The following is a 20244-nucleotide window of genomic DNA, read 5'->3' on the forward strand; positions in this document are numbered from 1 at the left end:
GGTGGAGTTGGGCCCCCACAGCACAGGCTGGTGCAGGACGTGGCAACGTACTGGAACTCCTACCATGCTTGAGCGTATGTTGGAGCAACAGCGTGCTGTTCGTGAGGTGTCTACAGTTAGGGACATTGGCATCCAGGCACCCCTGGGCAGGCAGCAGTGGAATGCCATGTCCCAGCTCGTGGTGGTCCTCGGACCATTCCTCGAAGCCACCAAGATGCCGAGCACCAGCACCACCCTCCTCAGCCAGGTGATCCCTGTGGCCTGACATTTCCAGAAGCAGATGGGCGAGCTCCTGGAGGGTGGGGATCCCATCACAGGCAGGTGCAATCTGCCAGATGTGCAGGAAGTGGTGACAAGGCTGAGGGATGGCCTAGTTCGGCGGGTAGGGCCCCTGTACCGGGAGGACATACATGTTGGCCACCCTGTCTGATCTGTGCCTGAAACATGGCCTTGGTGGGCAAAACTCACAGACGCTGTGGGTGCAGAAACTGGTGGGGCAAGTGAGGGGGGAACGGGCGAAGACGCTGGGGCAGGTGCAGGAGGAGGAGAAGGCAGGGAGCCCATTCCCCATCGATTCCAGTGGCATCACTTCCAGCATGACCATATGCCAGAGGTTATGGGCCAGGGCAGGGCAGTCAGCGGTTGGTGGGAAAGGCACCCAACCCATCTTCCAGGATGACGATGCAACGTGATTGTACAACGTTACCTGGCAGAGCCTCTGGAGGACTGGACCACAGACCCCATGACCTACTGGTCATCCCGCAGCCAAGTTTGGCCGGACTTGGCTCATGTGGCCAGGGAAAGACTCAGCTGGCCACCCACCAGCGTCCCAAGCAAGAGGGTGTTCTCCATGGTGACACCTCGCCGCTCCTGCTTGGATGCCGACTTAGTGGAGCATCTGGTCTTCCTCAAACTCAACCTGCCCCTGCTGGGCTACCCCACCCTCAATCCCTCAGGCAACTGAGCCGCACATACAATTACACGAACTGTGCTGTTTTCCCTTCTTTGGGCTGCTTTGTCTTGTCTTTCCTTGCGTCAGGCACAGCATTCCAGTCACTCATTTGTGATAAGTAGCAGTTATTTTCTTCCAATTATTCTTTTGCTGAGTTTCAGTACACCAACCCATGTCTGGTATCTGTAAGGGTCCTCCACTCAGGGCATATATGCCCTCCTCCTCCATACTTAATCATGTCACTCTCTGCGCTCAGTGACAGAACCTAGCTCTGAATGTAAGGGATGCCGTAGCATCTCCCTCCCTCCAATTCTGCTGAGATGGCATCGGTCAGCTATGTGGATGGGCCCTCCTGACAGGCAGGCTGTGTTGTCTTCCGCCCTCAGGGAGAACTGATTTCGATATTTTATTATTTTTAATGTCAACATCCCCGTCTTGCGTTGCTGGGTTTACTGTTTCAGAACAGTACATTCCTGTATTACTTGGGCTGGAGGACAGTGATTCATTCTGCAGTTTCATGTCCTGGTGAATAATGCAGTGTCACTGTCAATCCTCTCCCTCTTCCCTTTGGCATATAGGAGTTCTCTTTCTGCACTGCTCCTTCATGTACTCTTGGTGTTGGGCCCAGGGCGGTACACCTGCAGTCACCCCTTCAGGGTGTTCCCCTACGTAAGTGCCCTCTGGAAGGTCTTAGCTTTGGTTTGTTTCTGTGTCCAACCGCCTTGACCCAGGCAGGTCTTCCTTGAAGAAAATGCCCTGTTGGGCAACTTGTTGTCCCATCTCAAGAATACCTTTGAGTGGGCTAGGCACTCTCCGCTTTGCAGAATCGAGTTGCCGTTCTGGGCTAGGCACTCTCCGCTTTGCAGAATCGAGTTGCCGCTCTGGGCTAGGCACTGTCCATTTCACAGAATAAAGCTGACCCTCTGGGGCTAGGCACTGTCCGCTTCGCAGAATCAAGTAGCCGCTCTGGGGCAGCCACTCTCTGCTTCTCACAATAAAGCTGGCCCTCTGGGCTAGGCACTGTCCGCTTTGCAGAATCGAGTAGCCAGTCTGGGCCAGCCACACTCTGCTTCGCAGAATAAAGCTGGCCCTCCGGGCTAGGTGCTCTTCCCTTCTCAAAGTAAAGCCGGCCCTCTGGGCGAGGCACTCTGCTTCGAAGAATTGAGCTGGCCCTTCCAGAGTCAGATGCCTCCGTGGGCAAGGCATTCTTGGGTTCTGAGGCACTGGAGTCCTTTTCCCACCCCTACCTCCTCACCTAGCTTCTCGAGAGAGCCTAACCCTCTTGAGAGAGCACTCCGCTCTCTGGATTCCGGGTGTGCGCTCTCATGCTCACTCTTCTCTTTGGGGCAAAGCGTTTCCCAGTTACCCGCCACCATCTCTGCACTACATTCAGTAGTCATAGAATGAAATTTTTAATGGCAGGACCATTTTTATATGCTTTCAGATCAGGAGAAAAGAATGACACAATACATAACTATTGCAAAGCCCCACTGCCTCCCTGGCACCAGAATTGCCCTCCCATTGATGTACCGTAAAGGATTTTCCACATGCTCATCCCGAGAGGGCCCTTTTGTGGCTGTGTTTTATTCTTAATATTCTCCATTCGATTCCCACCCTTGTGGTCGTGGCCGGTCAACCAGTTCGTGCTTCTTTTATTTTTCCTCGCTGCCTCCTTGGCACCGGAATTGTGCTCCCATGGACGTTCCCTTAGGGAACTGTACTCATACCTTCCAATTACTCGGCCTTGAAAGAGTCCTGTATTGTTATTTGTTGTCACCTCCCCGGGTCACCAGCTGGCTACCCCACCCTCAGTAGCCCTCAGGCAACTGAGCAGCTCACTCAGTCACAGAGCTGTTTCTCGTGAATTTGTAACGTTTCTGTCCTTTGTACAGTCATGAAGAGCATCACCTTTTCAGTACCAGTAGCTGAGATAACCCTTGGCCCATATGCCTGCCATCCCTTCCCTGGACAAAGGAACCTAAATGGTGATGCCCTTCATGACTGTACGAAGGGCAGAAACGTTACAAATTCAAGAGAAACAGCTCTGTGACTGAGTGAGCTGCTCAGTTGCCCAAGGGCTGGAGGGTGGGGTAGCCGGCTGGTGACCGGGGAGGTGATGACAAATAACAATACAGGACGCTTTCGAGGCCAAGTAATTGGAAGGTATGAGTACAATTCCCCTAAGGGAATGTCCATGGGAGCACAATTTTAGCTTTGGTAGTTTAAATCTGCATTTTTAATCTCTGCATTGCTGCTAGGTTTTATTCTGGTTGAATTGTTATATTGTGGTTTTAATGCTTTAGTATTTTATATTGTTTTACTGTGTGCTTTTTGGTTTTAATTTTTGTGAACCGCCCAGAGAACTTCGGCTATTTGGCAGTATAGAAATGAAATAAGTAAGTGGTGGACACTTTACTTCACTGGCAGAGCTGTTGTCCCCGGCTGGCCATTTCTGTGGTGGCTGTGTTGTGTCACGTACGGCTTAGACCCCCACACCAGTGAGTTAGGGTTTCTTCTGCCATGGGACAGGATCTTGGTTTCGGCTTCAATTTATTATTTTATTTATTTTTCCTGGCGCTTAACCATTTCATTTTCTGGGAACAGGAGCTGCTCCTGCAGCTGAGCTGCAGATATGCTATGATTCCTCCGGCAGGTGGGGCTTTGGGGTCTGGAACTTCTCCCACATAAGCGGGAGCCCATAATTGGGCGGATCAAATGTCTAAGGCCAAGATCCATTTTGGGTGAGACAGTCAGGACACCATTCACGTCATAACACACTGTCCTCCTGCAATCTGAGAGTGATGGCTCTGGTCTGAACATTCAATTTGCACTGCCTTGGATGCAATAGTTCTGCAGGAGTCATATAACTGACTGGGACAATGCCAGTGCTGATGCTTTGTCCCTTAACCGATGCAAAGGTTCTGGTAAATGGATACCTGGGTGCTGGCGCTTCTGACCATGCTAGCAGCTCTCTGGGAGATTGGTGGATTTAGGCAGAACAAGCCAGGGCACTCCATAGCTCACAGTGCAGGGGCCTCTTATGCCAAGGCAGATACGGAGCCCTTTGCTTTCGGGTCAGGCATTCAATCACAGCAGTTGTGGCCCATTTCGACGGATCACCTTTACAGGTTCTGGATCCATTCATGACTAGGACTCTTGGTGGTAAGCTGGCAGCACTTGCCTTTGGGACCAGAATAAAGGATGCCTGACAACACCACAGATTTTAGGGTCTCATGCACCCTACAGAGTCGAGCAAGAGTGTCGCCCACAGAATTTATTCAAGGCACCCACTGTATTTCACTATTTCTGTGGGGTCAGTGGCCCTCAGCACCACTCTCCTTATGAAGCAATTTTATTCCCTGTGGTAGAATGGACAACCTTCATAGAATCATAGAATAGAAAGGGCCTACAAGGCCATCGAGCCCAACCCCCTGCTCAATGCAGGAATCCAAGTCAGAGCATCCCTCACAAATGGCTGTCCAGCCTCATCTTGAATGCCTCCAGTGTGGGAGAACCCACCACCTCCCTAGGTCATTGGTTCCATTGCCGTATTGCTCTAACAGTCAGGAAGTTTTTCCTGATGTTCAGCCGGAATCTGGCTTCCTGTAACTTGAGCCCATTATTCCATGTCCTGCACTCTGGGATGATCGAGAAGAGATCCTGGCCTTCGTCTCTGTGACAGAGGTTGCTTGGGGTGTTTCAAATTTCCTAACTAGTGGTGGCAGCCAAAGACTATGTGGCCAAATGGGCTTTTTAGTTGGGGGATATTCAGTTCTCACAACTGGTCATACATACCCGGCTCTGGCAGCCCAGGACTGACCTGAGTGGTACAGGTGTGAGTGTCCTTATTTCCCATCCAGGTCATGGAATTATGCCCAGTGTAGGCTTTCCTTGGCATCAGGGGGCAGGGACTGGTCCCGTTTCATCCTTACGACATTCCCCCTGAACTAAATATTCATTCTGGTGATCGTGAAGGTGGCCTGGGAAGCATTAGCCCTTCACATTCCTTTCATATCTGGGCCACTTCCACAGCTGTACTGTGATAGGGCTCAAGTGTGGTGGTTTTGTTCACTGGATTGATGGGAACTGGTGCATGTGCTCATACATGAGCACAGCAGTGTGTAATGTGCCGGACAGAGGGCATCCAGGTCAAGCTGTGGAGCCAGCTTGGATGCAGCCGGTGTGCCAACATTCAATTGTTAGGCAGACGTGGCACACTGGAAGCACCTCCTGGCCACATTATCCCAGCAAGGTTTGGTTAGGGTTCCCCTGCAGGTTGTGGTATCCAACATCGTTGGCTGGGAGTTGCCATTATCTGGTCTTGTTTATTGCCTCAACTAGTGTGGAGGGATGGTATGGATCCTCGGGCCCTGATGAAAAGGGAAATAGGTAATTCCTTATCCAGTCAGGGTGATGGGATAGCAAGACATCCAGATACTTCTCATGTGCAGAGGGAGCTATACAGGCAGGATGGGGCCCGTTTCTCTGATGTGGGCAATGATTTGTTTCTGGCCAATCTGCGAAGGGTGTGCTGGAACTGATTCAGCGCAGGTGGAGGGTGAACGGATAAGCAGAGGCTTGCATCCTTCTGTGGTGGTTTATGCACGGGCACCTTTGGTGGGTTATAGCGTTGGAGAGCATTTGGAGGCACCGTTTCAGGTGACTGGTAAGGCCTGAGGCTTCCAGCTCAGGGTTCTGCAGTCCCAGTTGGGAGATAGGGATTACCTTTGAGACCAACTGTACTCACCCGCTCAGAGTTTTGCAGCTCGAGTGGAGGTGACAGGGAAGGCCTCTCGTCCCAAAATTGGGGAGTTCTGAGGGGTGGCGATCAAAGACACCACTTTACGGGCAGTGAAATATCTCACCCAACACAATGCCAGGCTACTCTGGCTTAGCGTCTAAATGGACTCCCCTCGACAGTTTTGGAGGGACGGTACAAAAAGATCCCCTGGTCAGACCGCCTTTGCCCCTGTGCCATGGAACAGATAGAAACTACAGAGCACATTTTGCTGTGGTGTATATTTTATAGAGATATTCGTCCTGCACTCATCTTCCCACTGATGAATCACTTTCCGGGACATATACCTACAAATTGTTGTCTGACGCTAATTCGACATTTACATATAGTGTCGCCAAATTTTTTGTGGCCACAATAGCTGTTCGAAGAAGGATGCTGAGGGAGCTCGGACTTACCTAGCTGGATGAAAGACAAAGTCTGGAGAGTAATGCCATGCATTACATTAGTATTACACTGTGTTGAAGTGTCTATTAATTTGATTGGGGATATATGGCAGATAATTTTAATGTAGTTCCTTTTTTGAGCTGGCCTTTGTCCTTAATAAAGTTCTGTTCTGTTCTATTCTATTCTATTCTACTCTGGCTTAGAGAAGGTGTCCACTTAGTTTGCCTTTCGCAGATCTGAGCCATTTCAATAAATGTGGCCCAAATTTCATACCAAATACTTGTGTCTCGTCTCTTTATTTCCCCCCTCCTTTCACCCGCAATGTATGTGTGTGTGTGCGTGCACGCACGCGAGCTTAGAGATGGAGCAAATCACTGTGGAGGCTCATGTGTGGATTCTCAGGATCCATTACTGGCTAGAGTTGATTCCCCCCTCCCCCAGTGGTCTTGGCCCCGCTGACATTAATTGATGTATGCACAGAAACTGGAAAATTACGCTCTACGAGAAACTGTGAAATCTGGGCTTCAAACCCAGTAGCATAATTGCATTAGGGTACGCAAAAGACAAAATGATAACACAACAACACATTTGGGATGTTGATCTATAGAATAATTTAAGTAAAGCCTTAAAACATCCTGAATGCAGAGATAATGGGAAATGATTTCTAACTGCAAAGTATTTGTCCAATTTGCACATCCCCGAATTTAGGAAAGCGTTTACCCTGACAAGATTCAGTGTATTGCCTTCTGCCTTACGGGATGGAAGATTCAGAAGGAAACCGTACCAGGAACGGGTATGCCCTTGTGGGAAGAGAGAAGTAGAAAACAGTAGGGCACGTTTTGCTATATTGCACTTTCTATCAGGATTTGCACCACGTAACATTCAGCAGGCCCTGGGGAGAGCGGATGAACAACATTTAGCACATTTATTGTCAGCACATGACCCAAAGGTCACTTATAAAAGTGGAAAATTTCTGTGCAGCTGCCATAATCCTACGTAAATTGAGATTAACTGGTATTACTGAATATAAATAGTTTAGTTTTTTATGTTTAGATTTTAAAGGTGTACTCATGTGATTTTATGTATTTTATTGTTTATTGTTGTGGTGTTTTTATGAATTTTATATACCTCATGGATGTGTGTTATGGCTCTTGTGATGTGCTTTACTGGTCTATAAATGAAATAAAATCAATCTTATGTTGATTAAGATATATCCCCCCACTTGCCAGCAGGAACAAGCTGTGGTAATAGTTTGCATTCAAAGCGCATCTCCTGTGGGTTATAAAATTTATGATTAATTAATTTTTAATTACAGGACAACACAATTTATAGATGGTTGGGAATTGCTACTTGTCTAGAACAATTTTGCTTTCTAAATAGCATGGCTTCAATGTTGGAGTTGAAAAATGTGTATGTGAGATGGATGAGGAGGAATGAAATGGATTTGAAAAACCACCACATGTAGTAATTCATTCTGGAGGAAATGATGCATGTCTTCTCAAAACAGTAGAACTCATATTACTTGTATTAATGAAAAGTGACTTGAGAGATCTGTAACATGCCCCAAGCCTGTTGAATTGTTGTTGTTGTTTTTCCCTCAAGCAACAAAACATTACACTTTTAAATATTGGGAGCTGTTAAAAAAAAACAATTGAAAATGTAAATAGGTGGATATGAGAGTGATTTAAATATAGTTTGCATTCGGCACAGAAATATAAAACCAAAGCAAGGCGAAGATGGACTGCATCTGTCAGAAGCATGCTGTCCAAGGAGATCTGTTGCAGCTTACCCCTGTGAAGGGGAGGCCTATAATGGAAAGTTTAAGAAACAGTGAGGCAAGGCATAGTATTGGATCTATTGGACATGTTGATCTTTGATTTTTTTTTCTTATGTAGAATTAGTGATCAATATTGTTACAGACCCCTTCATGGATCACTGCCTTGTTGTGGCGAAGGGGCTTGCGTAACTCAGTGAAGCCATAAGCTATGCTGTGCAGGGCCACCCAAGACGGACAGGTCATGGCGGAGAGTTCTGACAAAATGTGGTCCACTGGAGAAGGAAATGGCAACCCACTCCAGTATTCTTGCCAAGAAAACCCCATGGAACGTATCACAAGGCTAAAAGAGATGACGCCGGAAGATGAGCCCCTCAGGTTGGAAGGTGTCCAATATACTACTGTAGCAGCCATGTAAAAAATCAGAAATGTCCTTGCTGAGCTGGCATAAGACAGCAAAAACAGCAATGTGGAAATTCCCCAAATTATTGACAGGACTGGGTCTCTCTGACACTGGCATATCATGTTCCAGTCCTCTGCTTGGCTTGCATATAGCTTGGATACATATCAAGGTCTCATTCTTTGCAAATCATGCCCTATTACCCATTTTCATAGACCTCGCAGTTAGAAACCGTGACAGAAGGGGAGGGGGAAACTGCTTGCTGTCATATCTATAAAAGTCATGTATTACTGTGATTCGGGGCTTCTGGCTCTTTGGAAACGATTCCAGCCTTAAGCCCGCGCGTTAAATAAAGAAGAATCTCTTTTTCCTTCACTCCGTGGTCTCTCTGACTCTGATTTCTGCTACAAAAATGGTGCCGTGACTCGGATGTGGCAGGCTCTGAGCCAGACAGGTGGCAGTTGCCTGCTCTTGATCGCCGCACCGGGGAGACGGGCTCGGCGCATGCCTCCCTTTCTTGGCGCCACCGACCTTTTTGTTGGATGAACGGGAGACAGCCTGAGCTGGGACCGCCCGAACGGTAGCGAGCGGCAAGAGAACCTTGGGAAGCGGTGGAAGGAATTTGAGCCCTGCCTGTGAATTCCACATTGGAAGCCTTCAGGAAAAAGGCAAGTATATGGGAAAAAGAGGGCCCCGCCTTTAGGGAGAAAGGCCACTGGGCAGAAAAAAAGAGGGCCCCGCCTTATGAAAAAGGTCAGTGTTGGTGGTATACGTATACAAAAGAACCTACTCCTTGCGGGTAGAAGGGGGGCCTGATCACACCCCCGAGTGGGCGCCAGTACCTAGCACGCCAGTACTCAGTAGGAAGCTGAGGAAGCTGGGGAAGCCGTTTTCCGCTCTGGTAAAAAAGTGGGAAAAGTGGGTGGCAGGGACATATGGAAGCAGTGGAGAGAATGATGATTGTGTGAGTGGCTACTGCGGTTTCTGAAGCATACCGTTGACCGTCCGGGTGCCCAGGCCAGTAGCAAAGTGCGTGGTGTGTAACATCCTCTTGTGTCGGCCAGTGAGACCCCTTACTCACTGACCAATCCCATTCCCTCATTGTGTCTGTCTTCAATTTAGGAGGGAGGCTATGGGTGGCGGGGGAAGCAAACCTTGCACCCCCTTGGGATGTATGTTAGCAAATTTTAAGAAAGGTTTTAGTGGAGATTATGGGGACCCCCCCATGAATCCTCAACGGTTGCGAACTTTATGTGAAATAGAGTGGCCATCTTTTGGTGTAGGATGGCCTACTGGAGGCTCTTTGGAGCCCAGCAAAATCAGTCGTGTATATGCCATCATAGTTGGGAACCCTGGGCACCCTGATCAATTTCCCTACATAGACTCGTGGGATTCCATAGTCCGTGTTTCTCCTCCGTGGCTAAAGAAATGCCTTGAATCCCAAGCAAAAGTTTTGGTGCTCAGAAAAGAAAAGTTAGCCAAGAAATTACAGCCAGTGTTAGAAGCCCCGGGTGAAGATCTGGCAGAGCTAACGGCGTTTCCACCCGCTTATGCCCCGCTTCCACCCCGGGCCCATGTTACTGTAAGACCGCCTCGTCGAAATCCTGAGTCCCTGCCATCCTCCCCTTCCGGAGGCCCTGCCCCGCGCCTCGACTTGGAGTTGACGCCATCAGTTACAAGCCCCACGGGCAGTAATTCGCCGATTTCAGCTACGGTCCTCAACTCTCAGATATTGCCTGCTGAGGCTTCCATCTCTGCAGGATCAGGAGAGTCCCCTCTTACACCCCAGTCAGCATTAATAAAAGAGGCTGCAGAATTGAGAAGTTGGGTAGAAGAAGTAGTAAAATCAGCAACGGCCCTTACAGAGATGTGCTCACAAGAAGAAGAGGGGTTGAGCCCATCTACGGCTCAGCAGTCAGAGAGTGAAGCCCAGCCTCTGCTTCCTCTGAGGCAGATAACTCAGATGGTGCACAACCCAGATCCCGAGGCGGCAGAGCATTATATCCTCATCCAAGCCTACACTTATGCACCCTTTACAACTTCAGACTTGTTAAACTGGAAGACCCATTATGCTTCATATACCACAAAGCCTAATGAGCTAGTGGAACTATGCTCCAGCATTATGGCCTCGCATATGCCTAACTGGCAAGATTGCCAACAGTTGCTTTTGACGTTATTTACCACTGAGGAAAGGCGACGAATCCATCAGCAAATGGAACAAATCGCCTTAGAAAGAGCCCCAGAAAATTATGTAAATCCCCAAGGATGGATGAGAGAGAGAGTGCCCTTAGAAAATCCCCATTGGGATCCCAACCTACCGGCAGGGTTAGAACGCATCACACAGTACCAAACCTTGCTGTTGCAAGCTATGAGAGCAGGAATGAAAAAGTCTATTAATATGACAAAAGTCTCTGAAGTGTTGCAAGGAGCAACCGAAGCACCTGGAGAATATTTAGAACGTCTCCTGGATGCATATCGCCAGTACACCCCTCTCGACCCAGAAGCCCAAGAAAATATGAAAGTGATTAATATGGCTTTTGTAACTCAGAGTTATAAAGATATTCGAAGAAAGCTACAAAAGTTAAATGGTTTTGCTGGGAAAAATTTGACAGAATTATTAGAAGTCGCTCAGGTGTATGTAAACAGGGACCAAGAAGAAAAGAAAGAAAAGGAGAAGAGAATGGTGAAAAAGGCGGAACTGCTTGCTGCAGCACTAGTAGGTCCGCAAGATGGAGGACTGGGCAGAGAGCAAAGAGGACGTTGACGAGGGAAGGGGAGAGCAGGAAGAAGAGAATTTTTGAGAAGGAATCAGTGCGCCCAATGTGGACAAGATGGGCATTGGTGGCGTGAGTGTCCAAATGGAACCAATCCGATGTACCAGGCGGAAAATCGAGGGGGCCACCACGGACGAGGGAGGGGACAGCCGCCATGCTGGCAACCAAATAACTGGCAAATGCAAAGAGAATCAACTGGGAATTACGAAGTGAATCCCTTTACGGGAATGGCCGCAACCGAAAGTCTTGAATAGGACAGACCGGGCCCCTTTAATCTTGGCCCCGGGGAGCCCATGGTCACTGCCACTGTGGGGGGCCAAAATATTGATTTTATGATTGACACTGGAGCAGCGTCATCAGTGGTGACCTACCCCGTTGCTCCCCTCACCCATCAAAAAGTGCGGGTGATTGGGGCAACTGGTGCAGTAGAAGAAAAGCATTTGTTGCAGCAACGGACTTGTCGGCTTGGAAGCCACATAGTAGAACATCAGTTTTTATATTTACCTGAATGCCCTATGCCATTGTTGGGACGTGATTTGTTGTCAAAGCTGAGGGCCCAAATATCCTTTGAAGAAGATGGAACAACGGCTGTCGCCTTCCGCAGGCCCCAAGAAGGTCAGCTCCTGTCACTCACATATCCACAGGAAGAAGAGGGGAGGCTACATTGGACCATGCCAGTACTTGATGAAGAGCCATGGCAGGCTTTCCATGTGCCTGGAGTGTGGGCTGAAGATAATCCACCAGGAATGGCAAGATGTGTGCCCCCTGTTGTAGTTGAATTAAAACCAGGAGCAATACCAGTGCACGTACGTCAGTATCCACTGCCGCGCCGAGCGGTGCTAGGAATTCAGAAGCACCTAAACCGTCTGTTACAATATGGTATCCTTCGAGAATGTCAGTCTCCATGGAATACCCCCCTTCTGCCAGTCAAGAAACCCGGCAGCACAGAAGATTACCGTCCAGTACAAGATCTCAGACTGGTCAACCAAGCAACCGTGACGATACATCCGGTGGTCCCGAACCCTTATGTCTTGTTGGGATTGATTCCATCTGAAGCAACTCACTTTACTACCTTAGACTTAAAAGATGCTTTTTTTTGTATCCGACTGGCACCTAAGAGCCAAGCTATTTTCGCCTTTCAATGGGAAGATCACATGACTGGGAGGAAGACCCAACTGACCTGGGGCCGTCTTCCCCAAGGTTTCAAAAACTCCCCCACATTATTTGGGACAGCCCTAAGTCAAGACCTCCAAAATTTTCATTCCGAACCCGGGAAAAGAGTTCTGTTGCAGTACGTTGATGATTTGCTCTTAGCAGCATCATCAAGACTCGAATGCTGGCAAAGCACCCAAGAACTGTTGCAACTTCTGTGGGAACGAGGATATAAAGTATCCCGGAAAAAGGCACAACTTTGTAAAACCCAGGTACGATATCTAGGGTTCATAGTATCTCAACATCAGCGAGAATTGGGTCCTGAACGGAAAGAGACTGTGTGTGCCCTGCCAGAGCCAACTACTAGGAAGCAGGTGCGGGAGTTCCTTGGGGCTGCAGGGTTTTGTAGAATCTGGATTCCCAACTTTGCTGTAATGAGTAAGCCTCTGTATGAAGCTACCAAAGGTTCAGAGGCAGATCCGTTTCAGTGGGGAGAGCCACAAAAACAAGCTTTCATAGATATTAAGAAACATTACTCCAAGCGCCTGCTCTAGGACTTCCTGATGTGGCTAAGCCTTTCCAGTTGTATGTCCATGAACGAGACAATGTAGCTGTAGGGGTGCTGACACAGCAACTTGGATCATGGCAGAGACCTGTTGCATATTTATCCAAGCAGTTGGATGTAGTTGCCAAAGGCTGGCCAGCTTGCCTGAGAGCCATTGCCGCAACCGCCCTCCTGGTTAAAGAGGCAGATAAGTTGTCAATGGGACAAGAACTAACCGTCCGGGTTCCACATGCAGTACTCACGCTAATGGAGTATAAAGGAAATTACTGGTTCACCAACGAGCGCATGACCAAGTACCAAGCTCTGCTCTGTGAAAATCCACGTATCAAGTTAGAGGTGTCATCCAACTTAAATCCGGCCACGCTGCTGCCAATAGAACCAGGAGGTCAGCCTGAGCACGATTGCATCAAAACTATGGATGAAGTTTATTCCAGTCGTCCAGACTTGCATGATAGCCCCTGGCCTCACCCAGACGTCACCTACTTTACTGATGGAAGCAGTTTTGTCCGAGATGGGAAAAGATACGCCGGCTATGCAGTAGTAACTAAAGACAAGGTTATCGAGGCCAATCCTCTGTCTGTGGGAACTTCAGCCCAAAAGGCAGAATTAATTGCCCTAATTCGAGCCCTGATGTTGGCTGCTGGACTCACGGTCAATATTTATACGGACTCTAAGTATGCTTTCACCACCCTCCATGCCCATGGAGCATTGTACCGTGAGAAAGGATTAATAAACTCCACCGGACAAGGTATCAAAAATATAACAGAAATATCGGCTCTATTAGATGTCGTATGGCACCCCAAACGTGTGGCAGTAATACATTGCCGAGGGCATCAAAAGGGAACAAGTGAGGTGGCAGAAGGCAATCGATGGGCAGATCACATAGCCAAGCAAGTTGCCCTCAGAGATTAGCACAATAGAGAAAAAATTGAGATGACCATCTCGGAAGCCCCGTTGTTCCAAGTTAACTTGACAGATGTGCATCCAACCTACACTCCAGAAGAGGATCAAATGGCTGTTGAGACCCTGCAAGCTAAGAAAATAGCCCAGAAGTGGTGGGAACTGCCAGATGGACGAATCTATGTGCCACAACGGCTAGCTTGGAGCATTGTCCAGACTGCACATAAAGCTACCCATCTGGGAAAAAGTGCCCTGGCAGCACTACTACAAAAGCAGGTTTACATCAATGGACTACACAGTTATGCCAATTTAGCATCTATGCGATGCGTAGAATGCTCCAGAAATAACCCCAGATAAGGGAAGAAACCCCCTCCCGGCATTCAGCAACTTGGCACTCTTCCTTTTGAGGCCCTAGTTGTTGACTTTACTGAAATGCCTAGGGTAGGCCATTATCGTTATCTACTAGTTTTTGTGTGCACTTACACAGGATGGGTAGAAGCCTATCCTACCCGAACTGAGAAAGCACGTGAAGTTATAAAAGCCTTAATGAAAGACCTAATTCCGAGACACGGATTACCCCTATTTATTGGATCCGATAATGGCCCTGCATTTGTTGACCAGGTGTTGCAAGGAGTTAACCATTTATTAGGCATTCAGTGGAAGCTTCATTGTGCGTACCGTCCGCAAAGTTCTGGACAAGTGGAAAGGATGAATCGGACCCTCAAGACCCACTTAGCCAAGCTGTGTCAGGAAACTCAGCGAAAATGGATAGAGATGCTGCCCTTAGCTCTGTTCAAAATTCGATGCACTCCACACAAAACTACTGGTCTGTCTCCCTTTGAATTAATGTATGGCAGGCCTCCCCAAATTTTAGTAGGATTAAAGGGAGACCTGCAAGAATTGGCCAATGTTAGTTTAACCCAAGAGGTTCAGGCACTGGGCAAAGTTCTTCAAGCCCAGCGTCGGTATATTTTGGAAAATAGACCCCCAATTCCTATTACTGAAATCCATCCTTTCCAGCCGGGAGACGAAGTGTGGGTCAAAGATTGGAAAAATGACCCTTTAACTCCCAGATGGAAAGGACCAAATACTGTTATACTTTCCACCCCTACAGCTGTAAAAGTAGCTGGAGTTAAACCTTGGATACATTGGACGCGAGTCAAGAAAGCAAAAGGGGGGGAGTGGATTGCAAACAGAAATCCTGACAGTCCTTTAAAGGTTGTACTGAAAAAGAAAAAGCAGTAAAAGAAGACTCAGGCTAGACCTTACTGGGGACAAACCAGGAAATTGTTCCCCCTGCGTACGGTCAGACCTGCAGCTGGAGAATTGAAGAGCGGGACTAGACCTTACTGCAGCTTGCCGGGTAAATAGCTGCCCTGCGTACGGTCAGATCCCAAAGAAGATTAAACATGTATGTTGCGATGTTAGTAGTGATAAGTTGCACCTCCTCAGTATTGTGCGCAAAAGGGGGGCCTGCTTTGGGAGAGGGGAGTATGCCCTTAAGGTTTGTTGATAATTATTGGCTTCACTTAGCTAATATCACTGGAGTAAAGCATTTTTGTTTGCCAGAAGATATACCAGCCAATAGACTCATTAGTTCCTGTTTAATACCTGTTTGTAGGCATCCCGATGAGATTCAAAATGATACTATGTTAAGCCATTACCATATAAATTTGACTTATTCCCAAAATGCAAACTGGGGCGCAGTTACAAAAACTCTGCCTCCTACTGAATTTACTTTACGCACTCCCATTGTAGCTGGTATAAATGCCACTTGTGCTCGTATGATTAATTGTCAAAAATCTTCTGGAAAATGTAAAGCTATCCCTGGACCCCCCTTCCACTGTAATGAAATTCAAAACATATCCTTTAATTATGCACATATACTTCTGCCTCATGGATGGTTTTGGACCTGTGGTTCCCGTACCTGGTCTTTCATCCCTGCCAATTTGTCTGATAACCACCCATGTTGCCTTAGCCGTCTGGTACCAGTCCTTCCCCCATGGCCTGAAAAAATTTGCCAACGACAGCCCCGGGCACTCCAGCTGACTGAGAGCTGTACTAGTCATGTGAGTCTGTACTCTGATTCAGAGAAACTAGCATTAGCAGCATCTCTGGTTGGAGTGCCAGGCCTAGCCTTGGCCGATGGTCTGGAGATTAACAGGTTAGCCTGTAGCTTAGCCAAAAGCATAAATGCCACCTCACGAGCTCTGTCATTATTAAATAAAGAATTACGTGACGTAAGAGGTGCCGTCTTAGAAAACAGAGCTGGTATAGATTATCTTTTCCTTCTCCATCATCTGGGATGTGAGTCACACCAGAAGCTTTGTTGTTTTAATTTAACTGATAACAGCAATGCTGTAAATATGCAGATCAATAATCTGCGTAATATAGTAGCAGATATAACAATAGGAAAACATGATTGGCTCGATTGGTTGACCTCTTGGCTTCCAGACCTCAGATGGCTAAAAGCATTGTTCGTTCTAATATTGCCAGTAATAGTGGTAGGAATGCTGTTGTGTTTCTGCATCCCCTGGTTCATGCGTTGCCTGAAACATCAGTTTACTGCCTCGGCCACCAAAACAGCTGCCCGCTATGCTTTAATAGCTCAGCAAGATATACAGTAAAAGTGCTATAGTAATCCTGTGTTATGCATTGCCAACTTCTTGTGTAATTTAATGCTATAATTGTAATAAAATTATGCATTAAAGGGGGGAATGTAGCAGCCATGTAAAAAATCAGAAATGTCCTTGCTGAGCTGGCATAAGACAGCAAAAACAGCAATGTGGAAATTCCCCAAATTATTGACAGGACTGGGTCTCTCTGACACTGGCATATCATGTTCCAGTCCTCTGCTTGGCTTGCATATAGCTTGGATACATATCAAGGTCTCATTCTTTGCAAATCATGCCCTATTACCCATTTTCATAGACCTCGCAGTTAGAAACCGTGAGAGAAGGGGAGGGGGAAACTGCTTGCTGTCATATCTATAAAAGTCATGTATTACTGTGATTCGGGGCTTCTGGCTCTTTGGAAACGATTCCAGCCTTAAGCCCGCGCGTTAAATAAAGAAGAATCTCTTTTTCCTTCACTCCGTGGTCTCTCTGACTCTGATTTCTGCTACACTACTGGGGAACAGCAGAGGGTATTTCCAAGTAGCACCAGAAAGAGTGAAGCGGCTGGGCCAAAGCCGAAAGGACACTCAGCTGTGGATGTGTCTGGTGGTGAAAAAAAACAATATTGTTTAGGAACCTGGAATGTAAGAACAACGAATCAAGGTAAGCTGGAGGTGGTCAAACATGAGATGGCAAGATTGAACATCGACATCTTGGGAATCAGCGAACTAAAATGGACAGGCATGGGCGAATTTAATTCAGGTGACCATCCTATCTACTACTGTGGGCAAGAATCCCTGAGAAGAAATGGATTAGCACTCATAGTCAACAAAAGGGTAGGAAAAGCAGTACTGGGGTACAATCTCAAAAACGATAGAATGATCTCAGTACAAATCCAAGGCAAACCATTCAACATCACAGTAATTCAAGTCTATGCCCCAACCACTGATGCCGAAGAAGCTGAGGTTGACTGGTTCTATGAAGACCTACAACACCTTCTAGAACTAACACCAAAAAACGATGTCTTCTTCATCATAGGGGATTGGAATGCTAAAGTAGGAAGTTAAGAAATCACCGGGATAACAGGCAAGCATGGCCTTGGTGTACAAAATGAAGCAGGACAAAGGCTAATAGAGTTTTGCCAAGAGAACACGCTGATCATAGCAAACACTCTTTTCCAACAGCACAAGAGGCGACTCTACACATGGACATCACCAGATGGTCAATATCGAAATCAGATTGATTATGTCCTTTGCAGCCAAAGATGGAGAAGCTCCATACAGTCAGTCAAAACAAGACCTGGAGCTAACTGTGGCTCAGATCATGAGCTGCTTCTTGCAAAATTTCGGCTTAAATTGAAGAACGTCGGGAAAACCACTAAACCATTCAGGTATGACCTAAATCATATCCCTGATGAATATACAGTGGAGGTGACGAACAGATTTCAGGGATTAGACCTGATAGACAGAGTGCCTGAGGAACTATGGACGGAGGTCCGTAACATCGTTCAGGAGGCAGCAACTCAATCCATCCCAAAGAAAAAGAAATGCAAGAAAGCCAAGTGGCTGTCTGATGAGGCTTTTACAAGTAGCTCACGAAAAAAGGGAAGCGAAAAGCAAGGGAGAAAGGGGAAGATATATCCAACTGAATGCAGAGTTCCAGAGAATAGCAAGGAGAGACAAGAAGGCCTTCTTAAATGAACAATGCAAAGAAATCGAGGAAAACAATAGAATGGAAAGACTAGAGATCTCTTCAAGAAAATCGGAGATCTCAAGGGAACGTTTTGTGCAAAGATGGGCATGATAAAAGACAAAGAAGGCAGGGACCTAACAGAAGCACAGGAGATTAAGAAGAGGTGGAAAGAATACACAGAAGAACTGTACAGGAAAGATCTTAATGTCCCTGATAGCCATGATAGTACGCTCACTGAACTTGAGCCGGACATCCTCGAGAGTGAAGTCAAGTGGGCCTTAGGAAGCATTACTAACAACAAAGCTAGCCGAGATGACAGTATTCCAGCTGAGCTATTTACAATCCTAAAGGATGATGCTGTTAATGTGCTGCACTCAATATGCCAACAAATTTGGAACACTCAACAGTGGCCACAAGACTGGAAAAGGTCAGTTTACATTCCAATTCCAAAGAAGGGCAATGCCAAAGAGTGTTCAAACTACCGCACAATTGCGCTCATTTCACATGCCAGCAAGGTGATGCTCAAAATCCTACAAGCTAGGCTTCAGCAGGATGTGAACCGAGAACTACCGGAAGTACAAGCTGGGTTTCAAAGAGGCAGAGGAACTAGAGATCAAATCGCCAACATTCGCTGCATCATGGAGAAAGCAAGAGAATTCCAGAAAAACGTCTATTTCTGCTTCATTGACTACGCTAAAGCCTTTGATTGTGTGGATCACAACAAACTGTGGCAAATTCTTAAAGAGATGGGAGTACCAGACCACCTTACCTGTCTCCTGAGAAACCTGTACGAGGGTCAAGAAGCAACAGTAAGAACCAGACATGGAACAACCGAGTGGTTCCAAATTGGGAAAGGAGTACGACAAGGCTGCATATTGTCGCCCTGCTTATTCAACTTATATGCAGAGTACTTCATGGGAAACGCCGGGTTGGATGAATCACAGGTCAGAATTAAGATTGCCGGGAGAACTATCAACAACCTCAGCTACGCAGACGATACCACCCTAATGGCATAAAGCAAACAGGATCTAAGCAGCCTCTTGTTGAGGGTGAAAGTGGAGAATGCAAAAGCTGGTTTGAAACTCAACATTAAAAAAACTAAGATCATGGCATCTGGCCCCATCACTTCCTGGCATATAGAAGGGGAAGAAATGGAAGCAGTGACAGATTTTATTTTCTTGGGCTCCACGATCACCACAGACAGTGACTTTAGCCATAAAATTAAAAGACGCTTGCTCCTTGGGAGGAAAGCTATGGCAAACCTAGACAGCATAGTAAGAAGCAGAGACATCACCTTGCTGACAAAGGTTGGTATAATCAAAGCTATCGTTTTCCCAGTAGCAACGTATGGCTGTGAGTGCTGGACTATAAGGAAGGCTGAGCGCCGAAGAATCGATGCGTTTGAACTGTGGTGCTGGAGAAGAGTCTTACGAGTCCCCTGGACTGCAAGGAGGTCAAATCAGTCAATCCTAAAGGAAATCAATCCTGACTGCTCATTGGAAGGACAGATACTGAAGCTGAAGCTCAAATATTTTGGCCACCTAATGCAAAGAGAAAACTCTCTGGAAAAGACCCTGATGCTGGGAAGGATTGAAGGCAAAAGGAGAAGGGGACAGCAGAGGATGAGATGGCTACATAGCATCACCGACGCAATGAATATGAACTTGAGCACACTCCGGGAGAGAGCGGAGGACAGGAAGGCCTGGCGTCCATGGGGTCACAAAGAGTTTGACACGACTTAACGACTGAACAACAATTGTTACAGATGTGGCTGTGTCTGAGCTGTCAATAGTTCAGTACTTTGGAAGCATTTGGCTGCCTGTTTACCCCCTAATAACAGATTAAAATACTTTTAAAAAATGTACACCTAGGATTATTTAGTGGGTTGCAAACCACATACAGTACTAAGAGTAATTACATAGTACAAGACTCTTTGAATCCATTTCTCTTTTTTGATACAAATATAAGTTCCTAGCTCAAATACAAGTAGTGTAGTATTTAAAAACAATTACAGTTATATTTCCTAAGCATTTCTTGGTGTTACAAAAGAGAGCATTGCTGAGTCCATTTTGTTTACCAGGACTTCTCGATAGAGTTGTCTGGCAGTACCACAGGCAAGGAGCTTCAATATCAAGAAGCCATCGGACCATATTTAGACTGTTTCTACAATACTACTTCACTGTCAATAGGTCAATACTAATTGCTGTTTCATACATCTAAATTCACAATCTTGACTTC

The 20244-nt window shown here is 46.9% G+C and overlaps 1 protein-coding gene across 1 annotated transcript; it reads left to right on the plus strand.

Annotated features, from left to right (window-relative positions):
- Positions 1 to 11139: 11139 nt before the first annotated feature.
- LOC146339319 (uncharacterized) lies at positions 11140 to 13711 on the plus strand. Its single transcript, XM_084811868.1, is given in 3 exon segments — positions 11140 to 11154; positions 11337 to 12762; positions 12765 to 13711. Coding segments are annotated over 3 exon segments (2388 nt in total).
- Positions 13712 to 20244: the final 6533 nt, after the last annotated feature.

Source organism: Heloderma suspectum, chromosome 7 (assembly GCF_057233095.1).
Source record: "Heloderma suspectum isolate Gila_16-S chromosome 7, 16-S_ref, whole genome shotgun sequence".
Taxonomy (NCBI): domain Eukaryota; kingdom Metazoa; phylum Chordata; class Lepidosauria; order Squamata; family Helodermatidae; genus Heloderma; species Heloderma suspectum.